Source organism: Aplidium turbinatum, chromosome 6 (genome assembly GCF_918807975.1).
Source record: "Aplidium turbinatum chromosome 6, kaAplTurb1.1, whole genome shotgun sequence".
Lineage (NCBI taxonomy): Eukaryota > Metazoa > Chordata > Ascidiacea > Aplousobranchia > Polyclinidae > Aplidium > Aplidium turbinatum.
In genome coordinates, this window is record NC_137477.1 from 16,357,629 (window position 1) to 16,376,003 (window position 18,375).

General features: G+C 35.8%; 1 protein-coding gene across 2 annotated transcripts; it reads left to right on the top strand.

The window, feature by feature from the left end:
* The first annotated feature begins 589 nt into the window (after nt 1-589).
* On the top strand, nt 590-6,886 carry LOC145772042 (reticulocalbin-2-like). 2 transcript variants are annotated; one of them, XM_082583851.1, is made up of 3 exons: nt 590-767; nt 5,534-5,698; nt 5,888-6,886. In XM_082583851.1, exons 2-3 carry the CDS (start codon nt 5,622-5,624, stop codon nt 6,564-6,566), a joined length of 756 nt encoding a protein of 251 aa, XP_082439977.1. In that variant the 5' UTR covers nt 590-767; nt 5,534-5,621; the 3' UTR covers nt 6,567-6,886. The 2 variants fall into 2 exon arrangements, with proteins under 2 accessions (XP_082439977.1, XP_082439976.1); XM_082583850.1 differs by lacking the exon at nt 590-767 and having other exon boundaries at nt 5,197-5,698.
* The last annotated feature ends 11,489 nt before the right edge of the window (nt 6,887-18,375 follow it).

Genomic DNA, 18,375 nt, shown 5'->3' on the forward strand with positions numbered 1-18,375 from the left:
GTGACGTCATGACCGGTCAAATAGTGTTTCAAATTCAAAGACCGGCGCCGGTCAAATAGCCACTGCCATTTTTCTTCAATGTCAGTTACCAAATTTTGGATCAAAAGTTTGCAGTCATATCCCGTTCTGTCTGAGATCGCATTACGCTTGATTCTTCCTTTTCTAACAACATACCTTTGTGAAACAGGCTTTTCAAGCTTGTTGGTTATCAAATCTAAATACTACAATTTTGGTAAAGAGGTTACTTTCTTCAACCACAGACATATACAATACATACAAATCTAAATACAGGAGCAGACTTGATGCAGAAGATGATCTGCCTTGTGCTCTTGCAAAGACTGCTCCAAGGATTTTAGATCTGGCTGAAAAGAAGCAAGCACAGCTTTCTCACTGAACAAATTGTTGTGTTGTTTATTTATTAGTTAGAAGTCAAATTTAATATATAGCCTAGTAGCCTATTAGTTAGCTCCAAAAGTGCAGTGAAAGAGGATCAACCCAACTAATTTTATCCTTGGGGTCACCGCAACTTGGCTAATGTTGTGAAAGGGCCACTGCACCAAAAAGGTTGGGAAACGCTGGGTTAGTGGTTACCAGCACTTGCACTCAATGATATGATGAACCTGAGAGGTTTAGCAGCGATTTGAGATTCAGCGATCACACTTTGGTAATTTGGGTTCTTAAAACTATTATTTCAAAGAAATATGAAGTGCAGTTAGCCAAAATAATCAAGATTACATCGGCCCCCAGTCAAGATTTTATGTTTGCAGGTAAGCAAAACCTGTGTATATGGATTGCTACCACTAGTTGAAGTGATGGTGAAAAACTTTTGAGGTCACCAAATCAGCTTTTATCCTATTTGGATGTTAACAGGGTTAGGTAGCCTAGTTGTAGCTCCATGTTTTTTGACGTCACTCATTCTTGCTTCTAGCTTTCTGGATTGTCAACCTTTAGTTCTGGTGTTATTAGTTGGTGGTCTCATTTAGTGGCCAGTTGGAAGCAGTCATGGATTAATGTCAACGTTGGATTGGTCGACATCTACTCGTTTTCTGTTTAGCATTCCGTTTGACATTATCCTTGCTGTGGTGTCTTTCACATTTTCGTTTGGACTCAAAATAAATAAGAATGTGGAGTATTGAAGACTGTGTGTCCTGGTCAGTGGCTGGGTTTTTTTTTTCGGTCATTTATCGGTCATTGACCGATTTTTTAGCAAAATGTCCGAAAAAAATATAGTCAATTCGGTCAAAATGTCCGAAAAAATATGTACGCGCTCAAATCGATTTCAGTGATTGCAAAGAAGCTTCTTGCGCCACTGTACGATTTCTTGTCAATCGGAAATACAAGACGTAGACTTAGTGTTTAAACGTTGATCCAATGTCTTATTATATGTGATAACACAAATACAGAAGTCAGCCTTCGAAATTAGCGTGGGCAATCGGCACTTGCCGAGGTGATTGCCGACGCAGATGCGTGAATGGCGCATTAGCGTTGGCAATAAAAATGCTGAGGCCACAGGAGCGCTTGTAAGGACCGAAAGATTACAAAAAAAAATAATTTTCTTGGACTACACCAGACTCTTACTATTGCTGAATGTTTTATTTGGGTTACTTCCTACTTCGCCGGCGCTTAGACACGTGCCCAGCTGAGAGAATTGAGTCTTTCATAAAAATATTATCCTGTTTGCATTGATTCAACGATGGTAGACATCAAATTAGTCTAAGCATCTACTCCTTATCGCGCCTCGCGACTTTGTGTTGCTCGCAGTATCTCAATTGTGCCGAAATTATGTTAGTGTAAACGTAAATCGAGGCAATCTTTTCGCAGGGAGCTATTAATTTGTTACTGGTACCTGGTTAAGCAATTAACGTTATTTTATGATAATTCAACGCCACTAGATGTCGAATTCATGTAAAACAAACGTAAATTTCTTATTGGGTACTGTTGTTACGCAATATAACCCGCCGGGAAAATTAAATCGATTTGTGTTGCCTCGAACATTGAATAACCCAAAATTAACTTACTTTCCCCCCGTCAGTTATATAGGCTAACGTTTATTACTTAACAGCGTGCGTATCGCGTTGCTCGCTTTATCGCTAGTTTTTGGTATTATTACATCACAACAAATCAAACAGTGCGGTCGTGATAGACTACTCTAGTATATATTTTGCTTTTCGCTTTACATGTTTTGGTACAATTTTTTCGTAATAAACGTTCACATGCAATTGCCGAGGCAATTTCAACTTTTGCCGTTTGGCCTTGACAATGTTTTTGCAAAAATAAAAATATGTTAATTTCGAAGACTGAAAGTAACGTTTGTCTGTTCTAACTTTTCTCAGATAAAACACGACAACGTTTCTCAGCGAAACTTAATGTTGTAGCTAGTCAGGAAGTGCAAATTTTCGTTTGTATCAGCTACTTCAAAGGAAATATTTTCATCAGAAAAAATGACCGAAATAAATAAAAAATGACCGAATTTTTTCAAGTCATTTCGGACAAATGACCGAAAAGTCTCAGCGAAAAAAAAAACCCAGGTCAGTGGTCACCCCTTGCCACCATCATGCCCAAGGGTGTTGTTGATGTGCCAGTGGCTATATGAGTGGGTGTCTTAACATACGACTTGCCACGTCCGCTACATAGTTTTCTTAAAGGACCAGACATGAGTGTAGTATGGCTAGTTTCTTTATCTTGGCTGCCTTTCATTGACTACACCAGTACACCATGTCTTCTGGTGAGCATTGTTTATCAACAATCAACTTAAAAGCTAGGAGTTAAACTAGGTTTGCATGATTTGCAAGGGAGCACCTTGTCTGATGTCCTAAACCATTCCTAAAGTGGGCACAACATTTCTTGTCTGAAAAACTTTTTAACGATATATATAAGGTGATTTCCCCAACCACGAATTTTTTTCATAAACACGAAATATTTTTCTTCACCCATTCTTTAATTCTGAATATATATATTTTTGGTGGTAATCACTTCTAGATACTTGCGTCTACTTTACAAAAAAATAATTTCAGCTGAAAACTCCAACAACTTTAAACATACCAACAAAAATCGTGCTTGAGAGCAAGGATTTCGTGGTTTACGGAAAAATCCCTAATGCGTAATTGCGCAGTTGGGGAAATTTGTGGATACTACAAATCTTTCAATAGCACGTTTATTTGAAATAAATTTACTTAGATTTGACATGGTTAGTTTCTGCAGACCTACTGATTAATTTGAGATAGTTTCATCTGAAAAAAAAAAAAAAACCTTGGCGTAATGGATCTCGAAAACAATGTTGGTCTATAGGACAATGATATAAATTACCACGGGATTCGCAATTATCCTAGTTCTTTTTTATATAGTGAAGAAATGATCCAAACAGTTTAAAGACTTGGGAACACAATAGCAGTGATGGCATTAGTCATCAATGCCATTACACAACGCAACAGTCAACATAGGAAATTTATTAAACAAATTAAAATCAACAACACAGCAGAAGAAGCACGAAGACAACACTGTCGAAGTCTTCAAACATCTTGATTCGCTCTGCGTGACTAAAACTCTATCAGGCTTAAACAACCATTTGAAGCCAGGTCTTTCATGCCTAAAAAGGCTAACCACTCGCCTACCTCTCTTGCTAACTAATTTACACCAGCTTGCAATATTCAGACATTTATAAATTTGCCTTCAGCTCTGAACACTCCCACATTAACCTGTATAATAAACATTTTTAAATAAGTTTCTACATTCTCCAATGCATATATCTGAATTATATCTGCATCCTAGGCAAAAACTACTCTTCATTACACTTCCTTACCTTTTCTCTGACCAGATCAAACCCGATATGCCAAAGGCATGGTTATTTTGCGCAATCTTAAAATTTCCCTAACCGCAAAACTTACTATCTCTATCTAGCGGTTGCTTTTTTGAACTTTTATTTCTCACATGGCGCAAGAGTATTACTTCCCGATTCCATTGATGTTTCACTGGTCTTTCTAGGCTCACTAGAAGAGAATTTACAGCAAACTTAGTGCAGACGGTCAGAAAGTTTTCAATTTTATTAGGGAAAGGTTTTTGGTCCTAGGTCAAACAGCTTGATGTCCTGGCAATAATTAAAGATGATGTTGACCAAGTTATTCTTGTTTTTCAATATGCAACAATTAAAAAAGCGAGGAAAAGGTTGCACATGGTAGCTCGAAACTGCAGGTTTTCATCTCACTCTCTTTAGAAGCTATCGTCAGAATAAAATAAGCCTATAAGTGGTGTGGTATTTGTAGTAGAAGAAAAACAAAATATAAATTTGGCTGATCAAAATATTTTAAAATTAATAAAGAAGTTTTAAGGCATAAATGACTTCTTTTTGGCGGCATAATATTTACATTTTGTAACACCACTTTTAGGCTTTATTCTGACCATAGCTGCTGAAGAGAGTGAGACGAAAACATGCAGCTTTGAGCTACCATGAGCAACATCTTCTACTTGCAATCTTCAAGCTTTGTACCACCAATCAACTCTTCAATTAAAAAAGCAGAAAAGATTAAATGGCCTGTGTTTTTAAGCAACTGGGTGACTAAAAGTGTGGGAAACAAAAACAGAGAGAGTGTGGGAAACAAATTCTTTTTAACAAAAATGTGAAGTGAATTTTTGGAAAATCGAATTTGAAACAAGCGTCAAGAAATTTTTGCCTGGATATAAACCTTTATTTGGTTTCAAAATCAGTTTTACAAGAAATTTTGTTTTGTTTAAAATACAGTACTTTTATTTCCACTGAAGTTTGCATTGTGTGCATGACTCAATGAGATTGTCTTAAATACATAATCAATGAGATTGTCTTAAATACATAATCAATGAGATTGTCTTAAATACATAATCAATGAGATTGTCTTAAATACAAAAAGTTTTGTATGGAATGGCTGTATACAATAAATATAGTGATATAGCCACTTTCGCATCATATTTTTTGTATCATACCAATTTTTGATTTGGTTATTTCAGTTAAAAGTGGAATAATTTTCTTAAGTTGTTGTTTTTTTGTGTTTGAATGGTCTGGTAAAATAATCAGTCACTTTTTGTTTGGTGATTGTCAATATTCACATGTTTTCAGCAGAACTCGCAGCATCAGACTAAAACAGGTCGTTAGTGTCTAGATTGTAAAGTGAGCAACGATCATGCTGCTAGAAGCGAAACTCAATCTATTTCACATATTTTTTGTTTGTTCTTCATGATAGTTGTTAAATTTACTGTATAGCTTTTCACAAGAACATTTTCTGTTATTGCATTATTATTAACCCTGCTTTGTTTAGTGTGATTGTTGCCTGTTCACAAATAAAATATATAGAGCATGCAGTGGCTTGCATTCCTTACACTGTCACAATCAACCACTTAATAAAATATACTTCGTTTGACGCTAAGCTTGTTCAACATAAGGAATGAGCAATTTAAATTTTTATCTTTCAGTTTGGTTTGTTTTATAATCAATCATGCGCTCCAGAGGCTTCATACTTTTCTGTTTTTTTATTGTAATCTTAAACCTTTCTTCAATTTTGACAAGATCTGTTACTCACCGCAAAGAGAAGGCTCAAGCAACCATTGACAAAGAAGTTTTATTTGAAGACGAAGATTATGAAGATGATGATGTTATGGACTTGTCACCAGAGGAGCAAAAGGAAAGACTGAAAAGTTTGGTGGAAAAGAAGATTGACGCTAATCAGGATGGGTGAGTGAGTGACTTTACTGTCAATTTAAAATATCCTAATTGGTTGACAAATTTTCACAATGTGATATATTCAAAAAAGCATCCGTTAACTGTTTCCTTTATTACTTTGACTTCGACTTGCTTATTTTTCTAATAGTGTGCCTATCATTAATCTTCATATTGTGCATTGCTGAGAAATTTGTTTTACAGGTTTGTTGACCTCAAAGAGTTGCAGATTTGGTCACTAAAAGCTTTCGATTCATTTGAAGCAGATGATTTTAAAGAGGAGTTTGCGCTTGTTGACAAAGACAAAGACGGCTTTGTGACATGGCATGAACACGAAGTTGATTCTCACGGTGAAAATTTCTCTCCAGACGCTGGTGATCAAAAACCAGATTCACAATTCGAGAAAGATAAAAAGTTATTTGCAGCTGCTGATCTTAATCATGATGAACAGTTGGATGCTTCTGAATATCTTCTGTTTAAAATTCCAAGACTGCACGATGCGGGCAAGAAAGTGATCATTGAGGACGTGTTGGAAAAGTTTGACAAAGATGGAGACGGGGCAATAAGCCTTGATGAGTTTTTGAAGGAGAATGATCATGATTCAAGTGATGAAGATTTTATACAATCAGACACAGATAGGTTCAATGAAGAGCTGGATGAAAATGAAGATGGAATTTTAACAGAAGATGAGATCGTGCAATGGATGGATCCAGACAATCGAGAAGATGCAAACGATGAAGCTGATCATCTGATGACCGAGTCTGACAGTGACAAGGATAACAAGCTGTCATCATCAGAGATCATAAATAATCATGATCTTTGGGTGGAAAGTGATGCTACTGATTACGGAAGGCAACTATTGAAGAACCATGACGAGTTTTAATCATATATTGCAGCGTATTGTTTGATGCAGTACTATTATATCCTCGCCGCTTTTTACTAAACAAAATCAAGATAAGGAAAATTCAAGTGCTGAACAATGTTTGTTTGCATGTCTTCGTACATTAGATCATTGAAAAATCTTAAAAAATAAAAATCACTTTCGTATTTATTCTTCGAAACCAACTTAGTCGTAAATTCGTTATTTACCTTGGTCGTCTTGTAGGACCAGAGAGTGTAGCCTACTGTTTATTGCTTTAATGTTTTATTTCATGCAATTTTTTAGTTGTGGAGTTCAAACCATGAAGTAAAAGTAAGCTTTTATTCTCGGGTGCCTTTGCGTCAAGCCGTATATTTATTAGCCCGTATTCTGTTACAGTATTAGGTTATTGTTACCCATATTTCACTTTTCAATATTAAACAATTACCTATCAAACAACATCAATGCAAATTTGTTTTGGTTTTGGGACTACGTTCGTGGCTTTCGCTTTTAAGTGGATGAAATAGGATTGTTGGTCGCTGGATTCAGTATTTGTAAACATAGTCCTAAAACCAGACTTAGCAAACTTGATGCATGGCCAAGCACTGGCAACTTCATCAATTCCATCTGGCATGTGCACTTCATCTCATTGTTAGCCTATTATTCTGGTAGGTTCAATTGTTTTTATTTCTAACCATTACAGTCAAGCGACAAAATGCAAACATTAAAATGTGCTTGAGACCGAAAGAAGTTATTATGCTTCACAAATAGCAATAATTTCGCAACATACAAGTATTTACAAACATTAAAGATAAAAAAAATTAAAAAAAATTATAAAGGCCAAAAAGTATAAAGGCTAGGACCGTTAGGCCTACGATATTGGAAGTGAGGTATTTTCGAGGCCTCCCTTTCTAGATCTGCTCCGTTCAACATCTCTAAATGAAGCGAATTTTGTTTATTTAGTGCGTCTGACGTGGAGGGAGCCAAGGCCTGGGCATAAGCCTACTGGCATAATCAATATACTGGGGAAGTGATCTATGAGAGGATTTTTGCTATTTCTGTGAAGTTTCACTTTAAATTAAAAAACAATTGCAAATATATCAAGTTTTTCTAGTACAAAAATTCTTTTTCGTTATTAACGCGTCCAAGACGAAAAAGATACTAACTACGACTGTGCCTGAATAGTAAATCATGTAGTAGGCTATATGTCTGTAGTTAGCACGGTCAAAACACAAAGGGAAGCACTCGTAATAAATGACGGCCTAATGAAAAGCGTTGTGGATTGCATTTGCCAGTTCCAATATTGATGTGAATGAGCAGTCATCATAATAATAGGATGGAGAGAGAAAACCAGACATAAAAGAAACCGATCCTTGGGCAAAAGCCCGTTTGGATATGGCACAGAAGAGCAAAGTGTTGAGTTCTTTCTATAGTCAGACTGCACACCACACAGTAGCCTACGACGATTGAGGTTCGAAATCTAGTTTAAGTTATTGTTCAGTTTGTTTTTATTTCAATCCTTTACCATCACGAGAAAAAACAATATATGACAAACATAACAGAGGTCCTTACCAATAATGGTACCAATATATGACAAACATAACAGAGGTCCTTACCTAATCCTTACCATCACGAGAAAAAACAATATATGACAAACATAACAGAGGTCCAGAAAAAGGTAGAAGTGTTGTTTCTTGTCCTGATGGGTGGTGGAATGGATGAGCTGGTAGATAGATAAGATAGTGATGTTGTTGATGAAGCTCTCATCCCCTTTAGTGACGATGGAGTGTTGCGTTTACTGTTTATCTACGAACATAAAAGTAGCCTATAGCACAAGCAGTCGACATTATGGTTAGGTAGGCCTAATCTTTTGTAGGCTATGTTATTTCAACTGAAGTCTTCACAACAATGCAAAACAGCCTTTCTATGCGGTCTTTCTATTGATTTTTTAAAATTGATTGATTTTTTTTAAATATAGCCTACACCTGTGGAAGAAAATCTCTCATCATTAGCCTAGGGAACGTTCAAATATTACGTAACGCCTTCGAGGGGGAGGGGGGGGGGGTTTATGCAAAACGTTACGTTAGCGTCACATCGGGGGGGGAGGGGGTTCAAGCAAAACGTTACGTAACGCTTTCGAGTACGGAATGGTAGTTTTTTGTGCTGAATTCGTAGTGAAAAAGCGTTACATGGGGGAGGGGGGGATTGAAAAAAGCATTACGTTGGCGTTACATGGGGGAGGGGGGGGTCAAAAATTCGGAAAAAAAGCGTTACGTAATATTTGAACGTTCCCCTACATGGGTAAGGAAATGACGACAATGCCAGCAAAGAATAATTTCCCGGCAACAAGACTTCAGCAATTGGAAACTTCACTCTGTCAATCTCGGTGACCGGGCCTGCGTCGTAATTCAAAGCCTCTATAAGTAGCCTACGCGAAACTACAAGGATTAAGCTCTGCAAGAAGCTTCCCCAGTTTGAAGATAAAGATTTGATTTAACCAATCAAAAAGTTAGGAATGATATAAGTTCGCCCCTGCCTTGAGACTTGTTAAATTTTTTACCGTTGGTAAAAATAAAAAGTCTTTTGCATATCTTTGAATTTTTTTTCATAGAAACGCTTTTCATTTGTGTAAGTGCCATATTTTGATCACAACTTTGATACTCATTCCAAAAATATTCTTTCCTTGTGATGTGATGCTGTTCATGAATAAAACGTTTTTAATTACTTCACCTTAGGCATTTTTTAGTTGCTGACCTGGACTTTGGTCAGTCAAAAAACATGGCTTCAACGGATCGGTTCCTTTTTACATAAGTTAGATTCAAGGTCTGCGCGAGGTGTACCAACGTGAAAGAGCATTCAATTTGCTGTGTAAACTTATCAAATTTTCGTTTCCACCTTTTTTACTTTATTTTGAACAAGTTGTCTTGGCCGCTGGACCTGGTTGAACTCCGCTGCAATTTCCATCTTTGGACATTTTTACTACAACTGCATGGCCTTTTCCTAATCTGGAGAACGATAAATAGCCTACTCTTGACAAACATGTGTTTGGCCATGGTTTGGCATAATAGTAGCCTATCATCACAATTCAGCATTCACACTTTCAATCATTCAGATCAGATTGGTTGGTTGGTTTTGAATCTTTATCCTTGGACTGACAAAAGCCTTAATTGATTGTAGTTTTGCATAAGCTACTTGTAGAGGCTCTTGACGCAAGGCCGGTTACCGAGATTGGCAGAGTGAAGTTTTCCAATTGTTGAAGTGTTGTTGCACACGAAATTATTCCATTCACTAGGTGCCGCTGAATGGAGAGCAGTCCTGAAATGCGTTGCTCAAGCGCATACCCCGAGAGTCGAACTTGCGCGCGTGATCTTAAGGCGGCCCGTAACCATTGAGCTAACGGGGCGGACGAACGCGGGGCAGATGTCAATAATTATGTTCTGATCAACATTCAGTCGCATCATTAGTCAGTTAGCATCAGGATTTGTTTGTCAAACGCAGTCTCGTTCTACTCTGAATTTTATGTCCATGCCTTCAAATGTCACACATTCTTCTGTTCATTCATTGTCTATCAATATCGACAATCCGAACTCACAAAAATAACAGAAATTGAGATTCATAAGCTGTTCTCCGGGTCATCTATCAATTCAGTTCGAACTCGCTTCAAATATTTCTCATCACAAAAATAAAATCCAAGACCCTTCAAGTCTTTCCAAGGCATGACTGCAGTAGTCTACCCAGTCCCAGAGATATCTAAAGAAGGAGATATGAAGGCTCGGAGCGATTGCCTTATTCTCATGACACTAGCCTACCCTGGCGGTAGTTTGTAGTGCTTTAAACATGTAGTTCTTTTTTAAATCGTAAAATTTTTTTAGTGCAGCTGGTAGCCTACAACGAGCTACAGAAGACAGTTAGCAAATGTTAGAGCATACTTAAAGAATCCTACTTGTTTACAAAGACAGTTGAAAAGTTACTAGTTACCGTACCAAAAGTTTCATGTTACACTGTATTTTTTAACAAAGCCTTTGCAGTAGGCTAGATGTGAAGCAAGTATATGGGTAGTTGAATTAACAAGCAACCATGAGCATGCTGTGAATATCCAGGCCTGATTCTAATAGCGCAATGCCAGTTATCATTCTCATGACACTAGCCTACCCTGGCGGTAGTTTGTAGTGCTTTAAACATGTGGTTCTTTTTAAAATCGTAGAATTTTTTTAGTGCAGCTGGTAGCCTACAACGAGCTACAGAAGACAGTTAGCAAATGTTAGAGCATACTTAATGAATCCTACTTGTTTACAAAGACAGTTGAAAAGTTACTAGTTACCGTACCAAAAGTTAAACTACTATCGGTACCAAATTATATTTTAGGATAAACACAGATTATTTACGATAAACAAAAGCTCTTCTATTGTCATGTGTAATAAAAGCCTTCGTACTCCTTCTTTAGATATCCCTGAGTCTACCTAGCTGATATTCTTTCAACCGTCATGCAAGCACTCTATTTTAACTACCGTACCGGTACTTTTCCACACGGCCAATTTTCACACAAACTTGAAAGTTTTGTCTAGCTGCTATAGAAATCTGTGTCAGTGACATAATAAATCAAACTTCTTTGATTTCTCAATTTTCAACAAACTTGTTTGGAACTTAATCCTGACGTGACAAAGTGCAGAATAGTAAAAAACAAATAGGCTAAGCAATAAGATATCAAGCTCAAAGTGGCTTTAGCCTACTTCCCTTTTAATCATTACAGTAGGCTATTTTGGAGAAAAGCTAAAAGTGGTGAGGCAAAAGGATACATACATCCAAACGACAAGATGGAATCTTAGGCTAGTCGTGGGCTATCCAGACTTACGCCGGTGTTTGAAGATTTATAATTAGATAAAAAGACTGAAAAGCAACGAAACTAATCTTCGTGTCCACCTTCAAGAATGTTTTTTAAGTGTCATGCCAAATATACAGCCCCAGGTATTTGAGCGGTAGCAAACCGGCGCTCTGTTCAGTGCCGTACCAGGGCTCTTTCCACGCGTATGGAGGCAGTGCGGACAGGAATAAAAACATCTAAACTGAAACGAAGGCAAAAATATCCCCCAAAGTCATAGTGATTTTCAAAAACGCAGTGAAGCGAAACAGTATTTTCATTGAAGTTTTTCATCAGGAGTTTCCACGTTATTTTCTGTAGTTTTTGTTTCTTTGTTTTACGTTGATTGTTCTACGCTGTGTTAAGGTTTTTATTATCTGTTTTTTTGGATTGTTGAAAGATTAAAAACATTCTGGAAAAATAAAGGTGAGTATCTAATACTTTTACTGTAATCCAAATCATGCAGCTTACTTAAGAATATTGACTGTCAAAAATTGGTCTAAATATATGTCTTCAGAGTTGTTAGGCCTAATTGTCTTGATTTTGTATTACCTTAGTACAAAATAATTGAAGCCTACAAGCACTTTGAATAGTTTTTCTTTCATTAGACCTATTGCAATTATTCATTTCAGTTGCATATGTATTGTACATTAAAATAGAAACAATCAAAATAAAGACGTCTTTTCTTCTCTGGTACGGTACAATAGTAGCCTAAGTACGGTAGGCTACCTTAGATACTAGTTAGTTTTATTAAAATAAGAGGTAGTCAAATTCAAATATAGCATGATTTTAAACCTCTCAGTTCTGAGAGACTATTTCTAGTTTTTCTTAGTTTTCTTCCCTAGTATGAAACTGGGTAACGTAGAACTTACAAGTCTTTCAACTGCATCTCAGCATAATTGATCTAGGAGCTGGTATACAAGTCCCCCTCCCCCCCCCCCCCCTTGGTAACTCATGACAAAGACAGGACTCAACCAAACATATAGGGTGAAACTACTTTACCTTTGCTTTACTGTTAACAACACTCCTTCTCTTCTTGACCATATATACTCAAACAACTGCAAACAAAACATTTCTAGTGGAATTTGTAAATATGACATATCTGACCATTTACCTGTTTTTGCAATCATAAAGAATTCTACTGTACGCTTCTCTAATGCAGTGGCGCCGCCAGACCTTCAACAATGGGGGGGCAAAATATTGACAGTGCAAGACAGTAGTGTAGCCAAAAATTTTGAAAGGGGGAGTGTTGACGACAGCCGGCGGGCTGCGCCCGCCGGCGTGTTCGCCAAAGGCGACACTTAGCGGCGGGGGGTCTGGGGGGCCTCCCCCAGAAAATTTTGAAAAATTACTTTCAGTTTGGTGCATTCTGAGAGCATTTTCAACAAAATTGTGGGTATGATTATTTCTGTAAAATGGTGCTGTCCGGTGCCATAGCAAAAGGATAAGATCATGTTTTCTTCGGCATTTTTCGGAAATAAAGCTAAGTCTCTATGTTTTTTTGTTGCAAATTCCAGATTGAGATATTTGAATGTTTGGTATTGGCAAAACTCGCTCTTTTAATACAGTTTCGTTTAAAATTAGGCAAACTTTGTTTTAGAGACATAGGTTGATTTCCTTTTTTTTGCGAGATTATTACAGTTTTATTATTTATCAATTTTCTCCTTGGTTGATTCAAAAAGCGATCTTATTCCGGTAAGTCACTGACTTTTATGCTCTGAAGTCAACCCAAAGTTTAGAAAATGTAACGTCATAGACGTCATACATCTTGATGAGTGTCAAACAAAAAGCTTTGAGACAATGAAGTTACTTTAGGCTATTTCTGATAACGAATAGCTGTTTAGATGTTAATCTAGATCGAACAAGCGATCTCAGCAGTTGCAGATGGCTTGCATCCTTGCACAGTTTGACGAGAAATTACATCATAGGCTAAAGCTTTTCTTGTAAACAATGTATTAACATCTGTAAATTCAATTTGAAAGGTTGAAACCCCCCTCCCTTGGCTACACCACTGGTGCAAGACATGCAAGACAGTGGTATATTATTTAATTTCTCTTGTTTTCTACCAGGGCTGGAAAAAATGTTTAGCTTCCCGGGAATCTGTTTTTTAGAGAAAAAATTTCCCGCGGCTTACAATCACGATAATGAGAACCCTATATTTTACTGATTTCGGGGGCTGACGTAAACCTTAAAAGTCATGTCGACATATTCTTGATGCCCTCCTTATCGAAAATTGTTCTTTGTAATACCGCTTTGAAGGAGGATTACGAGTTACGACTATGAACAAAAGAATAAATCTTAAACTTCATTTTGAATTGAAAAGACATGACGTAATGTCTTCCAACCTTAGTTATATATTTTTTCATTACGTAACGTCTTGTAGGAATAAATTGAAAATCAGTATGATCACTCAAAATGAAAGCAATGGGACTACGAATCCTCACTATACCAATCAATCAATGGTCTTGTTGCACCGAAGATGACACCTTATATTTTACTGATCTCCAGAGCTCACGTAAACCTTAAGGCATAGATCTGTTGACTCAAAGCAAACCCTTTGAAGGTTGGGGGGGAGGGGGCTGTCAATTCAACTTTTTTGTGTCAACAGTTGTATCTCTAAAACCACTGAGGCTGCGACTACGAGATTTCTTGACTTTTTCTAACTTTTATGTGCTTTTATCCACCTTTATTAAGCTGAAATTTTGAGCGAATAAAGGTTATAAATTGAAAGATATAAGGCATTTCTCAGCACATCCTCTGAAATATTTCATATTCTATTGTGAAACATTTTCCCACCAGCTGGATGAAAGTAATTAATTTGGCCCATGTCTCGTTAATCCTAACTGTTTCACAGCGTGAAGGGCATTGGCGTATGTAAAATAATGTAAAAAAAAATTAATCACAACATTACAATGCACGTTCTTCATTACACTACCAAAAAATAATGTGTAAACTCACGCTACAAATTACACTCATAAGTGACCTCAACATTTCAACGTAGGCTATATGAGCAGTTCTAAAATTCACATAGTTTTAATTTTCGGATATGCTCAGCGTGAATAGTTTTACAAAGTGAATCTCAAATTTTGAAACCTTGCCAAAATAACAGAGATATCACTCCTAAAGCATAAGAAGAATCGACAGCCCCCCCCCCCCAAACTGAGCAAGACTCCAGGAGCCCAACCTTCTAAGCAGGGTTGGTTGATTTAAATCAAATGATTTAAATCATTGATTTAAATCATGATTTAAATCACACAATAAAAATCAAAAAAATCAAATGATTTTTTATTTGTTAAAATAAAAATAAATACATCAACAAACGTTTCACTTCTTCTCTGTAATACAAACGTTATATTTAAATACTTAAGGCTATAGGCTATGCATGTTTTGAAAGGCAACTTAGTTTACTTGGCAGTTCACAAACAGTGTTGTTCACTAAACATAGTTTTTGAGCAAGTTTTTTCCACTTTTGGTCTGCTTCAATCAGAAGTTCGAAATTGATTGGGCACTGCAAAAGCTGGCGAGCTTGTATTTATGTACAAACTTCTCAATGCAAAATAAACTGCAATTTTGTGTCATCTGAACTTTTATTGTTTTGGTATGGTACGTCGGTAACATAATTATATTACACAGTTAAACTTTCTTTGCAAAAAGTCTGGTTGTAGGCTATGCATCAGTTGAGCAAAAAAGCAAAGTGATGAGTGCTTAAACGTAAGGAAAGATCTTAGTGTAGTGAGATGACAGTCTGAGACGTACCTCAATCTTGATATGCACATTATGATTTAGTATAAAGCAACATATCACACCTACTTAAAAATATGTGCAATAGACAGGCTAGCCTACAATATGATGATAAAAATGATTAAACACTTGCAAAGCAAAGCCTTTCAATCAATCAAGGGGTTAAAAATAATTCTGCTACTTTACTAAAATGATCTCTTCCCCCAAGTAAACTCGACGCTTTTTTATATAAAAATAATCAAAAAAATCTGATTTAAATCAAAAAAATCCGATTTAAATCAAAAAAATCCGACTTTTTTGATTTTTTTAAAAAAATCATGATTTTTTCCAACCCTGCTTCTAAGGGTTAAAAGTCATGTCGACTTATTCTTGATGCCCCCCTTATCGAAAATTGTTCTTTGTAGTACCGCTTTGAAGGTGGATTACGAGTTACGACTATGAACAAAAGAATAAATTTTAAACTTCAATTTGTATTGAAAATACATGACGTAATGTCTTCCAACCTTATCACATTTTTTTCATTACGTAATATTTACCACCACCAAACCACTTTTGACGATCGAATTTGTTAATTTATTATTCGGTAAAATGTTTAGATGAGATCACGTCATTACGCCGAATTGAGATATAATTTCATTTATGACGTTGTATGGATGAAAAACTTTTACAAGTTTTATACTCTGCTGAGATAAAAAAAAGAAACATAATTAATGATAAATATTGGAGAAATTGAGTCTCCTTTTACAACTTAAGAATTGAACAACTCAAAACTGCTGAAACAAAACGTTTTGTTTAAGTGAAAGAATCACTGCAAGCAACCAATGCCAAAATGCGCGCGGAAGAAGTCATGGGAGTGTGAGTTATCAAAAATTTAACAGGTTGTTATTTTTCTACATCAATGTGACGTTAGTTAAAACTTTAAAAAGTCTATATCTTTGCTTCCGCAGAAAATCTTTTTATCTACTGTACAATTTAGTCATCAAGGTTTTCCATACTTTTTTTTTAAAGAGAGAGCTTTTACCCCCCCCCTGCAACTTGAGTTGACTTACTTGAGGTTGGGATCCAAATATTAAAAAAAATATACTAATATGTATTAATAAAAAAAAAAATTAAAAAGATGATGCCCAAAACATTTGGGGGGCAGCTGCCCCGCCTGCCCCCCCCCTGCCGGCGCCACTGCTCTAATGTACATACTCAATACAAAAGGTCATGGAAAAATTTTGTTCTTGAAGATTTTTTGCTAGAATTGCAAGATGGTATGCAAAATATTGAAAACAACATAGCGCTAACTGATGTTGATGTAAACAGTAACTTTTACCAATTTATTTCTCACCTACAACTTATGATCAACAAACATGCACCTCTAAGACATTTATCCAGGCGTGAAAAAAAACTAACACTTAAACCCTGGATAACTAAAGGCATTTACAAATCAATCAAAACAAAAAATAAACTTTTCAGATTGTGTTACAGGCATGATGATTCTAAACAGATTCTTTCCTACAAAGCATACTCTAATAAACTGTCACACTTAAAAAGAATTGCAAAAAAACAATATTACTACAATCTGTTTAACGTTAACAAAAATGATTCTGGAAAAATGTGGAAAGTGATTAATGATCTAACTACATACAAAAACTCTTCCTCAAAAAATAATTTACCTCAACATATAATCATTGATGACACAACGTATGAAACTGATTCTATGAATTTTACAAATCTAATCAACAAACATTTCACTGAAATAGGAACAAAAATGGCAACTAAAATACCATCAGTACATCCACGTAGTGATATAAAAAGTCAATTAAAATCATTTGCTTTTGAAGATATTATTGAAAGCGAAATCTCTGATTGTATCAATGGCATGAAAACAAAAACAGCTCCTGGTTTGGATGGTGTCTCCACTAAAACTGTTAAATTAGCTAAATGTGTCATTACTCCTGTCCTGGTCAAACTATTCAACAAATGCATTGCTCAAGAAGTTTATCCAGATTGTCTAAAACTATCACAAATCACTCCAGTACCAAAACACCCTCATCCCAAAGCCTTAACTGATTTTCGACCAATTTCTTTACTGTCGACATTCTCTAAAATCTTTGAAAAAATTCTATATCAAAGAATTAATAAATTTCTCAACAAACATAACATTTTGTCTACATGCCAGCATGGCTTTAAAAGTAATGACTCCACTTCACTAGCCACAACAAGAATATATGACGAACTGTTATCTGCCATGAATCAAAAGGAATTTACATGCTCAATTTTTCTGGATTTAAGCAAAGCCTTTGATACTGTAGATCATAAAATCTTACTAAGTAAACTTTACAATTATGGCCTTCGAGGTAAAGTTCTGAATCTTTTAACTTCCTACTTATCTAATAGACAACAATGTACTAAAATACTTGGAAATACATCTGACTTTGAACAGGTAAAATGTGGTGTCCCTCAAGGCTCTGTTTTAGGGCCATTACTCTTTCTATTATATGTGAATGACTTACCAAATGCAACAAATTTTAAAACAACATTATTTGCTGATGACACCAATTTACATATGACAGATAAAGACTTAACTTGCCTTAAAAAAGAGTAAATAAAGAAATGAAATTTGTCGATATTTGGATGAGACAAAATAAGCTGTCAATTAACTATTCAAAAACTGCATACATGATAATATGTAAAAATCCTTTCAAAGCCAAATCCTTTCAATTAAGTATTAATGGAAATCCTATTCAACAAGTAGCTTCAATTAAATATCTTGGTACCACTAAGTACATTGCGTGTTGTTTATTTTGCTCTTTTTCAATCTCATTTACAATATTCATTAATAAATTGGGGTAGGGCTGATAAATCTATTTTACATCCCATAGAAGTTATTCAAAATAAAGCTCTTAGAGCATGTTTATTTTACCCCAGACATGCCTCTGTAAATTTATTATATCTTAAATTTGATGTTCCCAAGCTTAATGACTTAATTGAAATTGAGTATGCCAATTTCATGCACAAATATAAAAATGGACTTCTACCTGATTGTTTTAGTGCTTATTTTGATGATTTAAATAATATCCATCAACATAATACTCGCCACAAGATAAAATCCCAATATTTCTTACCCAGAACTAATAATAACTCTGGGCAAAAAATGCTACAGTACTTGGGACCCCAAGCATGGGGTATTGGGGTAAGGTTCCTTCAGAAATTAAATGTTTGTCTCCCTTTTCATACAAAAAGCAA